The sequence below is a fragment of the Chionomys nivalis genome, chromosome 15 (genome assembly GCF_950005125.1).
Source record: "Chionomys nivalis chromosome 15, mChiNiv1.1, whole genome shotgun sequence".
NCBI classification, from domain to species: domain Eukaryota; kingdom Metazoa; phylum Chordata; class Mammalia; order Rodentia; family Cricetidae; genus Chionomys; species Chionomys nivalis.
The window spans coordinates 47,131,402-47,144,748 of record NC_080100.1 but is presented as its reverse complement, the minus strand read 5'-3'; the positions used below and the strand labels follow the sequence as shown (position 1 = coordinate 47,144,748).

At 40.5% G+C, this 13,347-nt stretch overlaps 1 protein-coding gene across 1 annotated transcript; it reads left to right on the top strand.

Moving 5' to 3' along the window:
- The first annotated feature begins 19 nt into the window (after window positions 1–19).
- Window positions 20–12,781, top strand: Ankra2 (ankyrin repeat family A member 2). The gene is made up of 9 exons (XM_057789787.1): window positions 20–578; window positions 2,892–3,272; window positions 4,513–4,671; window positions 6,938–7,003; window positions 9,843–9,940; window positions 10,428–10,553; window positions 10,991–11,057; window positions 11,524–11,604; window positions 12,300–12,781. Exons 2-9 carry the CDS (start codon window positions 2,984–2,986, stop codon window positions 12,353–12,355), a joined length of 942 nt encoding a protein of 313 aa, XP_057645770.1. The 5' UTR covers window positions 20–578; window positions 2,892–2,983; the 3' UTR covers window positions 12,356–12,781.
- The last annotated feature ends 566 nt before the right edge of the window (window positions 12,782–13,347 follow it).

Sequence of the window (13,347 nt, the reverse complement as noted above, 5' to 3'; positions counted from 1 at the left end):
GCGGTGCGCGACCCAGAACTACAAGAAAGAGCGCTGGTAGGTGGAGCAGTCGGGGAGGGACCCCGGGCCTTTCTCTGGTGACCCGGAACCGAGGGGACCCTTAGTGCTCTGAGAGCCTGAGCTGCGGAGCGCAAGGGAAACAAGTAGAAATCGCCGGAAGTCGTCTCGCCCACGCTGAACGCTCTGGGCTTTTTCCAAAAGAGGAAAAAAATAGGAAGTGACGTCTGAGCCTGAAGCAGGCCGGGCTTGCGGACCTTCACCGATCGGCTACTGGCCCCGGCCGGACCGGAGCATCGCCTGCGGTCTGGGTGGTCGTGCCACCCGCCGGATGGTCCCCTGTCCCGGGATCCGCTCGCCACGCGAGAGCGAGCCCTGCCCGCGGAGACAGAGCGGGAACGCCCTCCGGGACACCTGTCGCTTGTGAGACAGCTTTCATTTAAAATATATATAGCACCTTTCTCCTCTCGCAGGACAATTTCAAGAGTTAGGAAGAACGCGGAGCCCCTGCGGTTAGCTTCGCCGGGGTCGGTGTCCACTGCCCGCGTTTAGACTCCCTAAGCTTCCCTGAGCTCTGGCAGGTGAGCCTACCTACCCTTTTATGTTAACTCTTTTTCGTTATCTGTCATTTCGTTTTTCCTCTCCTGCATTTCACGTTTTGGCATATCAACGTCTTTGCTTCTCCCTAGAGTAGAGTCTAGATAAGCGTTCCCTCTGCATTTGCTGTTCTCCCTTCAAAGACCGGTAATTCCGCATGTTGAAACCTTGACTTGTCCTAGAGGGGCTGCAAAGAACATTAGAGATGGCTGTTTTTATTTGGTTTATAAATGATAGAGTCTCGGGAAATTTATACAATTTGTGTTCTAGCACATCTGATTAGTGCGTGTTGAGAATGGAAAACCAGATCCAATTAGAAAAATGTGAGAAAGGAAATGTAAAACATTGTTGAAATTAAGATCAGAAGACATGGAGCACCAGGTAGGTTTTGTGTGCTGTGGCTCCGAAAAATGGTTTTAGCACCAGGCGCACGCCTTTAATCCCAACACTTCTGGGACAGAAGCAGGCATAACACAGTGCGCGCTAGGCCAGCGAGCTCGACTATAAAGTCAGACCTTGTCTAAAAAAAAAAAAAAAAAAAAAAAAAGCGGCCTCCATCTGCCATTTTTCCCCTTAAAGGAAGCTGTCAAAGGAACACATGCCATCCCCTCGGGGAGATGGCGGGCGGGGTTGGAGGTGGGGGGGGATGGGATTGCTCTCAACCCACCAGTGCCTAGCAATAAATGGTTCTTCATGCTGTGTCTATTTAAAAAGACTCAATCTTCTATCTATGTCTCCATCACTCAGTCACTGAACTAACTTTCTGTCTGGTTCTGACAAAATGTAACGACTTCGTTGATACTTTTTCTGACTATAGTGTGTCTTCATTTCTCCCCTGGGAGTTTTGTATTTTTTTTTTTTTATTGCTGCTTATTTATTTAATGGGCGCAGTGCTGGAGTTGGTAGAGCAGGGTGTTTCCCAGGATTTCTCTGAGGTGAACATAATTACCTGTCCATTCTGTTCAGAAAATTGTAATGAGGGTCAATCTGTTTTTTACGGGTTTTTCAAAACAGGGTTTCTCTGTGTATCCCCTTGGCTATCCTGGAACTCACACTGTAGAACAGGCTGGCATCAAACTCATAGATCCGCCTGCCTCTGCCTCATGAGTGCTGGGATTAAAGGCGTGCACCACCACTGTCTGGTTATTTATTTGTCTCTTTTAAGGATTTTGGGGTCTCTCAATTTTGTAGCTCTGACTGCCCTAGAACTTTCTATGTAGGCCAGGCTGGCCTCGAACTCCCAGAGATCCCACCTCCCTCTGCCTTCCAGGTGCTGAGGTTAAAGGTGTGAGTCATCACACCTGGCTTGTATACTGTTACACATATGTATGTTTTCGGGACTATTCCACCTATTCCATAACCAGTTGGTGTGCATGTCTCTGTGGAAAACTGTTTCTCCTGCTCTCTAGTGCTTCATGCACAGCAGAATCAATCTTTTGAAATGATTTTAAAATTAAAACTGAACAGTGGGCACATGATTAATTCATTTTTCTCTTAATTCCAAGTACTTTTGATCATTGCACATTGAGCACCCTTTCAAAATGTCCAAGGTGCAATATGCTGTCACATGACAAAAACTAACTGGATGTTCATTTCTTCCTGTTTCAAGGAACTGTGTTTAGGACTGTCATATATCCTGTGGTGCCAGTCCATAATCTACAGATTTTATTTTTCGTTTAAACTCACATCAAGTTGTTTATGCTTACTCTGAAAAAAAAGCTGACAAATATACTTTTGATTCTTCAAAAGTAAATTTTGTAGGCCCAGAGAGAGGGCTCAGTGAGTAAAGGCACTTGCTGCCGAGCCCAAAGACCTGAGTTCAGTCCCTGAGACACACATGATAGAAGGGATTGTTGTCCTCTGCCTTCTACATGCATCCTGTGGCCCATGTGTTCCCACACACATGCAAACAAAATAAATAAGTGTAATTAATTTTTAAGAAGTTTTGTAACATTTGGCAATAGTCAGATATAGGAAAGGGTAGAAACAACTGAAATGTGTTGGACACAGTGATGGAGGTATACTGTATTTCCTCATCCTTTTCCAGGATCCTGTGAATTAATGGCAGTATCTCTTTTTACAAATGAGACTTTGTCAGGTTCAGTAACTCGTACACATCACACAGCTAATGGCAAAGCTTGAGTTCATAGGCAGATACCTACCTCTGAATGTTTTGTACTGTGTATTATAGATAGAGGCTTACAGGAGCACTGTTTGGATGTGTGGCTGAAAGCAATTGCGTGTATACGTTCATAAGTTAATATGCTACTTTTAATTTTCTAAATTTTTCCTTACAGATATTTTAATATCCCAATTCCAAGAATACACTGGATAACACCCTTGAAACACCAAGAAGAAACTATGAAGAACTGTTTTAATTATTGAAACCATGGCTACATCAGCAAATCTGGACATTGGGGCCCAGCTGATCGTGGAAGAATGTCCCAGCAGCTATAGTCTCTCTGGCATGCCAGACATCAAAATTGAGCACCAGCTGGACCCAAACTCAGAAGAAGGGTCAGCTCAGGGTGTTGCCATGGGAATGAAGTTCATATTGCCAAACCGATTTGATATGAACGTATGTTCTCGATTTGTGAAGTCCTTAAATGAAGAGGATAGTAAAAATATTCAAGATCAAGTGAACTCTGACCTGGAGGTGGCATCTGTCTTATTTAAAGGTTGAAAATTATGGTCCAGATCTCTACGTTCCCTTTCATTTGCCTGAAAGTTATGGTTCGGATCCCTACATCCCTTTAATTTCCTGCAAGTTATGGTCCAGATCCCTGCATCCCTTTAATTTCCTGGAAGTTATGGTCCAGATCCCTACATCCCTTTAATTTCCTGGAAGTTATGGTCCAGATCCCTGCATTCCCTTTCATTTGTTGGACTCAGTTTTGGTTTCTCTGCCATGAGATCAGAGCTAAGGAAGATCCTGAAAGTTATCTTTTAGGAAGATTTTCTAGAATCTGACAGAAACCAGCATGAAGTTTCTGTTAATTTTCAAAAATATTCAGGTGTAGTGATGCATGCCTTTAGTTAGTCCCAGCAATTGAAAGGCAGAGGCAGGTGAGTTCAAAGCCAGCCTAGTCTAGATAGTGATGAGTTCCAGGCCATCCAGGGATACACAGTGATACCCTGTCTCCACAAATAAATAAAATCTTTGCCTGACCTTTATTTACAATTTCCCTAATGCAGCTGTTCTTAGTTGTGTCTGTTTGTTTATTTATTTATTTATTTTGAGACAGGGTTTCTCTGTATAGCCCTGGCTGCCCTAGAATTAGCTCTGTGGACCAGGCTGGCCTTGAACTCTCAGAGGTCCGCCAGTCTCTGCCTCCCGAGTGCTGGGATTAAGTGTGTGCACCACCACCACCCAGCCTAGTTGTATGGTTTTTTTTGTTTTTTTTTTTTTTTTTGGTTTTTCGAGACAGGGTTTCTCTGTGGTTTTGGAGCCTATCCTGGAACTAGCTCTTGTAGACCAGGCTGGTCTCGAACTCACAGAGATCCGCCTGCCTCTGCCTCCCAAGTGCTGGGATTAAAGGCGTGCGCCACCACCGCCCGGCTAGTTGTATGTTTTTAAATAATAGAAAATTATTCCTTTTCTTTTTTAAACTTTGTTTACTATTTCCTGTTTCATGACTAATTTACATCTGCTTCTACTACTTTAATTCAGTGATCTGTCAGCATACTTTAAAGTTATTTTGTAATCTGTTAATCTTAAAGCTAGCCTCAATAAAATTTTTCAACACTGATTTCTTTGTAGAGCTTACACTATAGTAGTATAGACTAATACAAAATTAGTATCACCTGATAAACACTTGAATTGAAGGTGTTAAACCTCATACATTTTTTTCATGCGAACATGGACACTTTTATTAGAATGCTTTGTCATTAAAATACTATTTTAATTTGTTTATTTAGCTGAGTGCAATATCCATACATCTCCTTCTCCTGGAATTCAAGTAAGGCATGTCTACACCCCTTCTACGACGAAACATTTCTCACCCATAAAACAGTCTACGACTTTAACCAACAAGCACAGGGGAAATGAGGTCTCTACCACACCTCTGTTAGCAAATTGTAAGTATGCAAAAAATGTCCTGAAGTATTACTGCTAGTGTAATTAACTAATGCAGTTACATATTAGGAGTTTGGCTTTGAAGTATTAGTTTCACTAAATTTAAACAATCTAGTTTTAAAAGCTTAAGTGATATATTGGTCACTTTAATAAGTTGAAACTTTTTAATGTGTTTTTATATGTCTCACAGTTATATCTCTATGCGAACAAATACAGTTTAAAATATTATTAAAACCTTTATAGCTTTACCATAAAGAAGTGAGTTACTGTTAATTATTTATAAATTAAGACATCAATGTTTTTGTATTCTTTGGGTTTCATGTTTAACTTATATAATGTTTAATTATTGGAAATATGTACTTATTTCACAGATGAAGAAATATTTTGTACTAAAAATTAAATAATTTCTAATGAAATGTTTCATTAATGTAAAATATGAAACTAGCCTTTAAAAAACTTTGAGTGCAAGTCATTGTATAGGATATAAAGTTTCTCTATTAGCTAACAGCTATTCGGTGAAGCAAGAGTATTTGAATGAGAGAAAACCAGCTAACAGAGGACAGTAACTACATTTGATACCATGATGCAAGTGTGTGGGTATTCTAAAGCCTGGTGAAATCTTGGTCTTTGGGAATCCTAAATCCTCCAGATTTCAGAACTGCGAACTGTAGCAGATGAGCCAGGAAGAATCTTCCTCTAGCGTTCTAATTCCACTTGTGGGCCATTTCTAGTTTACTTATGTGTGTGTGCCGCACAGTTGCCTTTATGTATTAAGACTACCCAGTCATATCACTAAAGGTGGTATTATTTAAAGGTGCTTCTCAAAGAGATTGTCTTATAGTATTCCAACCATACACCTTCTCTGCTGGAAAAAAAAAATAATAAAAGGCTAAAAACTGTCCCCCATGTTATGAATACAAGCTTTAATCAGCTAGGCAGAGTTAACATGCTAACTAGCCTCAGCTAAACCTCTACTCATAGACTCTCACCAACCATGGTGGTCACACCTGCAGTCCCCGAGCCCAGGAGCCTGAGCTAGGACAGTCAGCAGTTTAAGACTGTCCAGGCTGCATAATGAGACTGTCTTTAAGATTAAATTTTCCCCCTCAACGAAAAAAAAATCTCACACAGACAGTTTTCTATTTATGAACTCATTTCTAATGTTAAGAAAACTTATCCAACTTCAAATAAAAATATTTAGGAGGCTAGAGAGATGGCTCAGCGGTTAAGAGCACTGGCTGCTTTTCTAGGGGTCATGGGTTGGATTCCCAGACTTACTTGCCTGTAACTCCAGATAGAGGGAATCTGAGGCCCTCTTTTGCTTCTATGGGCATTGCAGGCAAAATACCTACTTGCATAAATTTTTTTTCTTTTTTTTTTTTTTTAAATATTTATTTATTTATTTATTTATTTATTTATTATGCATACAATATTCTGTCTGTGTGTATGCCTGCAGGCCAGAAGAGGGCACCAGACCCCATTACAGATGGTTGTGAGCCACCATGTGGTTGCTGGGAATTGAACTCAGGACCTTTGGAAGAGCAGGCAATACTCTTAACCTCTGAGCCATCTCTCCAGCCCCCTACTTGCATAAATTTAAAATACATGTATGTAGCATTTAAAAGGCTGGGAGGATTGGAATCCCTGTGGTTTCAACTGTTCAAAAGGTTGAGGTGGGAGGATTGCTTGAACCTACGTGCTCAGCTTTGGCCTGGGCAACATAGTCAGACCCTCTCTCAGGATAAACAAGTATAAAAGTGGAATCACTAAGAAAACCCAGACGAGGGCTGGAGAGATGGCTCAGAGGTTAAGAGCACTGACTGCTCTTCCAGAGGTCCTGAGTTCAATTCCCAGCAACCACTTGGTGGCTTACAGCCATCTGTAATGAGATCTGGTGCCCTCTTCTAGCATGCAAGCAAACATGCAGACAGAACACTATATATAATAAATAAATCTTAAGAAAAAGAAAACCGAAACGAATATTGTTGTGTCTTTTTGGGCATCCTTCATAAGTTTCGATACATAAGTAGCATGTTAAAAATTAGGTATCTCAATCACTCTTTAGGATAAATTTTGCCCAAAAATAATTTGCAGATGTCATATTAACATGTGAGTCAGTACTCAGAGAACACTATCTGTAATACTTGATATTTTGTTAGGCTTAAATGATAAAATGGTAGGTTTTGTTTTGGAAAAACTGGCTTCACCATGGCATAACAGCTGTGTGCCCAGACGCACTTGAAGGATTTTATCATATTGTTGTTGCAGCTTTGTCTGTCCATCAGTTGGCAGCTCAAGGAGAAATGCTCTACCTGGCTACTCGTATTGAACAAGGTACCCGTATTGAACAAGGTCTAGTTTTAAGTATTATATTTTAAATATTCATTTGAATTTATTGGGTTTGTTATTTATTTTCTTATAGGAAACTATAAAGACAAAAGAAGTTTTATAATCTCACCAAATACATAATGGATAGCAAAAAAGGAAAATTTTAAGTAATATAAAGCATAAAATTGGGGGTTTTAGGATGGTTATGAGATTAAGAGCACTGACTCTTCTTCCAAAGGGCCCAAGTTTAGTTCCCAGCACCCATATGTCCACTCATAACCATCTGTAAATATAGGATTAGGGGATTTGATGCCCTCTTTCTAGCCTCCAAGAGTACCAGGTACACATGTAGTATGTATATATACATGCAGGGAACAAAATCCATACAGTTAAAATCAGAATTTAATAAAAAAGAAAGTTTTAGCTTCCATTACTTTTCCCCAAAACATTGTAAATTTTTTGTATTTTCAGGAAAGTTTTCTAGAAAACATTTCCATTTAGGGTTATATTTGAGAATATATACGTGTTTTTGTTAGGCACACAAACAAGAAAATCTTACATACACTACAATATGTCTTTTTTCATTTAATATTTTGTAGGATGTTCTACTAAGCATACCAAAGATCTGTGTGTCTGTGTGTGTGTCGTGCACATGTGTGCAATGCATGTTTTGCCTGTGTATGTAACATTTGCACGCCTGGGGCCTGTGAAGTGAAAAGAGGATCCCTGGGAACTGGAGTTAGGACAGTTCACCCACCGTGTGTGTTGGGAACCCAGATCCTCTGCAAGAACCATGAACTGCTCCTGAACACTGAGCCGTTTCTCCAGCCCCGAGATCTTTCTATTGAGAGAGATTCTCAGTGTGTTGCCCAGGATGACTTCACTCTCACAGTCCTCCTGTCCCCACCTTCTGAGTGCTGGGATTAGAAGTGTGTCCTGTGCCTCTACACCCAGTCATTCTATACTTCCCACTACAGTGCATGGACTATGATTTTTATTTGTTCTTTTAACTAGTCATCTAGCTGATTGCAAATGTTTGCCGGCAATCCTAGCATTTTTTTAAGATTTATTTATTTATTATGTGTACAGCATTCCTTCCATGTGTGCCCGCAAGCCAGAAGGGGGCGCCGAGTCTCATTATAGATGGCTGAGTGGTTGCTGGGAATTGAACTCAGGACCTCTGGAAGAGCAGTCAGTGCTCTTAACCACTGAGCCATCTCTCCAGCCCAATCCTAGCATTTTTTATAAATATACCCATTGAGTAAATTTTCATACATAGGTATAACAGGTCACAAACTAGATGGTTTTTGTTGTAGTGAATCAGCTCTTCACATGGGCTAGGCCAGTGTTCTGCCACAGAGCACACCTGTACCTCTGCCTTCTTGTTCTTAGATTTTACCCGATGTTTGTCCTCACGTTAGTGTTAGAGCTGCAGTTGCCCCAAACTGTCATAGATGCAGTGAGCTTTTAATTCTTGCTGTCTGTGGGTAAAAATGGTACCTCACGGTACCATTGATGTTTATTAGAATTGATGTATATTATAATTTTTATGTGAACTACCCACAGTATATTAGTGTCATATTAACTCAAAAGTGAAAGGAACTGACTTCTGTTGTTCCCTGAATTTATTTTACCCAGTTTGTCTGTTTTGTATGACCTCTTCAGATTTTTAATTGTAAATTTTTCTTCTTTTTGAATTTGGAATTTTACATCCTGCTTAGAAAAGATTCCCCACTCTAGGATTATAAGATTAAATAAACCACCCATTCTTATGCCAAAATTTACATGTTTTCCTTTTTTATAATCTTTTATGCATATGAAATACTTTTTAGTATATTAGAGAATAAGAAAACTGTTGCTTTTTTTTAAATTTAGGTGTCCCATTATTGTTGTTTATGAGAGCATGATTTAAGAATTTTATTTTCCTAAGACTTAGATGTATTTCTGTTTATACTTAGCTGTTAGGGGCTGGAGAGATGGTTCAGAACCTAAGAGCAGGTACTGCTCTTGCAGAGGACCTGACTTCAGTTTGCAGCATCCTCGTTGGGTGGATTCCACCCACCTAATGTTCCATGGGGAGCTGATGCCTCTGGTTCTCACCAGCACCTGCACTCACATGCACCTATACCCACCCCACACATACATAAACTAAAAAATAAATTTTTTAAAAAGTACAAATTTCATGTTCAACCTACTAAATAACTGTAGGGGGAAAGCTATTCAGTTTATAACTATTAGGCTACATTCAGGGAATGAGGTTAAAGGAGGAATTGTGTGATACTGTTTCAGATTATCCAGTCTGCATTTTGTGCTAGCAAGTGCACGGATGAAGGAGTTGCAGTTTCCCCATTAGCAGCAATGCTAGCTAGAGGGAAGCTAGCTTTTGAAAACTGCTGAAGCTTTAAGTATACATTCGGGTAACGCTAAGGGCCATCATATATCATTGTATTGTGATCTTCCCATGTATGTAGTGAGATAAGCAAGCTATTAAACTCTGTTTAACAGAGATTAAGTCACTTGCCCAGAACCGAACCACTAGAAAATGAAAGAGCCAGGATTCTGTCTTGGGTCCCCTGTCCCTGAGACAATGCTGACAACTGTTCCCTACATGATGCTGTGTGTGGTGCGTTCTTTACAGAATGTGTCCCATGGGCCCAGCGTCTACAGTGGGGCACATCTAACATGCTCAGACTGACAGTCACAGCAGCACATCCAGTCCTCAGTAAACAAAGTCATCTCCCTGAATGTCATTGAGTCATAAGATTTTAGAGTACTAGTGGTTTCAAAGTGATATTAATATGTGGTTGTTAAATTAGATCACAAAAATTGCTTTTCTTTTAAATAGAAAATGTTATCAATCACACGGATGAAGAAGGATTTACTCCCCTGATGTGGGCTGCGGCACACGGGCAAATAGCTGTGGTAGAGTTCCTACTTCAGAATGTAAGGAAAACGCTCAGAAAATGTGTATGTGTAGTTTCTTGAGCTCAGTTGAGGCTTTAGTGCAGTCTTTATATCTGCAGCCAACTAGACATAAAGATTGAGAGTACAGAATAAATCCCTGCCTTTACCGTTCTTGTGGAACCTGGGTCTAGCTGGGAAAGCAGTGCTAATCGTCCATAGATCAGTGCGAGGGGCTGCGTGTCCACCCCCAGTGCAGCAGGAACAGAGGTGCTGTCACAGGTCCTGGAGGAAATGCTTCTGGAGGAGCTGGGCCGTTTTCCAGAGTGGAGGAGAGTGAGGATTGAGGCAGCTGGAGGGGGAGGAAGGAAGGCATTCAGGCAGTTTGTTACAAGCACATGTATCATGTTTCTGTTATTTCCTCCTTAATCCCAGAATGTGGTCTGACCTCATTGTTAAACTGTAATCATGTTGACAGAAACAAGTGTTCTTGTTAATTGAAGTCATCTATGTTCACTTCCCATGGCAGGGTGCAGATCCCCAGCTTTTAGGAAAAGGTCGAGAAAGTGCCCTGTCATTGGCCTGTAGTAAAGGCTACACGGATATCGTCAAAATGCTGCTTGACTGTGGAGTTGATGTCAATGAGTATGACTGGGTGAGTCCACACGCTGAACTGAAAATTCTGTAACAAGGCTGTCCCTCCGTTGTTAACGTGCTGGCCTGCACATGGGCCCTGTGTTCAATCTCCAGTGCCTCGCTTGGAGGTGGGGACAGGAGGAGCAAGGTTATCTTGACTGTTTCAAGGCCACAGGACTACTTGAAACCCTGCCTCAAAAATAAATACATAAAATACAATTATTGTAATAACTTTTAGTATTTAATTGATTTCAGGGAGATATTAGCTTTATAAGGACCTAGAAGAAAAAAATGTATTTATTTAGGATGAGCAACCTAAGGTCATAAATTCAATTATTTGTGACATTTTTCACAAAATATTAATGTTATTTTAAACTACTTATACATGCCCGGTTTCATAGCAGCATTTGATGGGCTCTTGCTCAATGAAAAATGCTGCCAACTTTCCCCCTGCAGAACGGCGGGACACCTTTGCTGTATGCCGTCCATGGGAACCACGTGAAGTGTGTGAAGATGCTGTTAGGTAAGCAGGTGACAGAGCTGTCACTAGGAGCCTGCGAGCATCTCATCTTCAGTTTCCTGTAAGAGGAGCTCACCTGGTGTTTGGTTGTACCTGCTGGCGTCTGCCCCTAGGATTCCGCTGCCACAGGACTGCCCTGCGAGAGGAGCTCCCTCACACTCCACCCCTGCACTTGAAGCTTTTGCCCTTCCCGCTCACATCTGGGGTCGCACTTGTGTCCTCTGTGCACAGTGTCTTCCTGTACAAGTGTTGTCCAGTTGTTTGAGTTTCGACTACTCTAGAGACATTTGGGTATCCTGTCTGCCCACCAATGAACCCTGGGTAGCCCATGCACGCGGTTCTTTGTGTGAGCATGTTGGAATGCCTCCAGGTTGGCTGAAGATCTGTTCAGCCATTTGCATATGAGCCAGGAATAGACAGACATTTGCATTTTCATTTTATTTATATAGATTTTTGTGTTTTGGTACAGAAAATGGAGCTGACCCAACAATTGAAACAGATTCTGGATACAACTCTATGGATTTAGCTGTAGCTCTGGGCTATAGAAGTGGTGAGTATTTTAGAAGTCTCTGGTTTCATCTTAGGAAAGCCTTATATATAGTAAACGCCAGTGACCCGAAGCTTTTTCATTGCTTCTTGCATAAAACATTATATTATTATCTTGACTCCACTTTCTTTTTTTTTTGTTTTTGTTTTTTGTTTTTCGAGACAGGGTTTCTCTGTGGCTTTGGAGCCTGTCCTGGAACTAGCTCTTGTAGACCAGGCTGGTCTCGAACTCACAGAGATCCGCCTGCCTCTGCCTCCCAAGTGTTGGGATTAAAGGCGCCACCACTGCCCAGCTTGACTCCACTTTCGTAGAGTGCAAAGTGAACAGATTCCTATAAAGTTAAGAAATGAATTCATTTATTGGACTTTTTCATAAACTCAAATGATCACTGGAGGAAAGGTGGGCAATATTTGCAAGATTTTCAAAAATGTTTTCATAAATATTATTTATGTACTTTGGAGTTCTTTTTAAAAAATGATAAAATCTCAGTATAGAAAACACAGAAGCTCAGGCAGAATTCGGAACAGCCTTAATTTTAAGAGCAACTGTGGCACATTGTCCTCAGACTATATATGAGTCCTGCTTAGAAATAACTTCATTTTACAAAATACCAGGGCTAAGTTGAATTTATAGACCAGCCTTTTGTTTGCTCGGGTTTACTTGTTTCTGTGCTGTGACGTGGTGGCCTGTCTTTGCAGTTCAGCAGGTCATTGAGTCACATCTGCTGAAGCTGCTTCAGAACATCAAGGAGTGATGTGGCCTCTTCACTCCTGCATCCTTACAAATGATGGTTTTGTTTACATGTAAATTTTACCTCAGTTGCAATATTTGCTGGTTTTTAGTGAGTTTTAAGAAATATTCCTTTGGATAATTCACTGGTTTATATTAAAATTAACCCTGATTTTTTAAATAAATGTGTTTTACTCTATATTTAAAGTTATAAATGAATGTTTTATGGCATGTAAACTTTTATGGTCCAGGTGGTTGTGTGTCTTTGTATCAAGTACCACAATTTGACACTTTGAGAAATTCCACCTTGTTTATCTTCACTCTTGTATTAACTCTTTGACTTTGCACAGGGCTTATTGTAAGTCTGGGGGAGGGAGGAATAATGTTCTTGTTGAATTAAAAAATACACAGTGTGATGGTTTACAAAATCATGTTTAAATAAAATACTTTTGCTGTCTGTTTGTGTTCTAGCTCTTTGATTATATAGTTTGTTGATTATATCAACGAAGATTTATTAATGGACATTTCTAAAAGTAATTTAGAATATTTTTCTCTTATATGTAGGTTTAAGAAGAAAAAGTCATTATGAAAGAGAAGTGAGATGCTTTTTAACCCTACTAGACAAGTACCATTATCTCACCTTTTACTAAAACCTAGAAGAGGGAGCCGTGAACTAGAAAGTGATTTGACTGATTGACACTTGATTGAATTAAATCCCTTCATCTGAAAATTAGGTGTGATATCAGTTGTAACCACATAAACTTGATCCGGATAATATAAACAAAAGAGAATCAAGGGGGACTAGAAAGATGCCTTGGCGGTTAAGAGAACTGGCTGCCTTTGCAGAGGACTGGGGTTCGGTTCCCAGCACCAACATGGCTGCTCACAAATTTATACCTCCAGTTTCAGAGATCCAGCTCTTTATCTGTGTAGCCACTGCATGCACGTGTGCCCTACAAACATGCAGGCAAATATTCTTTCACATCAACTTTTAAAAAGCTGTGTACAGGTACTGCT

Excerpts from the sequence above, each read along its gene's own strand:
- Ankra2 (XM_057789787.1), top strand. The coding sequence starts at position 2,984 with ATGGCTACATCAGCAAATCTGGACATTGGGGCCCAGCTGATCGTGGAA. Across the intron at positions 10,554-10,990 it reads ATGTCAATGAGTATGACTGG|AACGGCGGGACACCTTTGCT; the intron begins GTGAGTCCACAC and ends TTCCCCCTGCAG. Across the intron at positions 11,605-12,299 it reads AGCTCTGGGCTATAGAAGTG|TTCAGCAGGTCATTGAGTCA; the intron begins GTGAGTATTTTA and ends CTGTCTTTGCAG.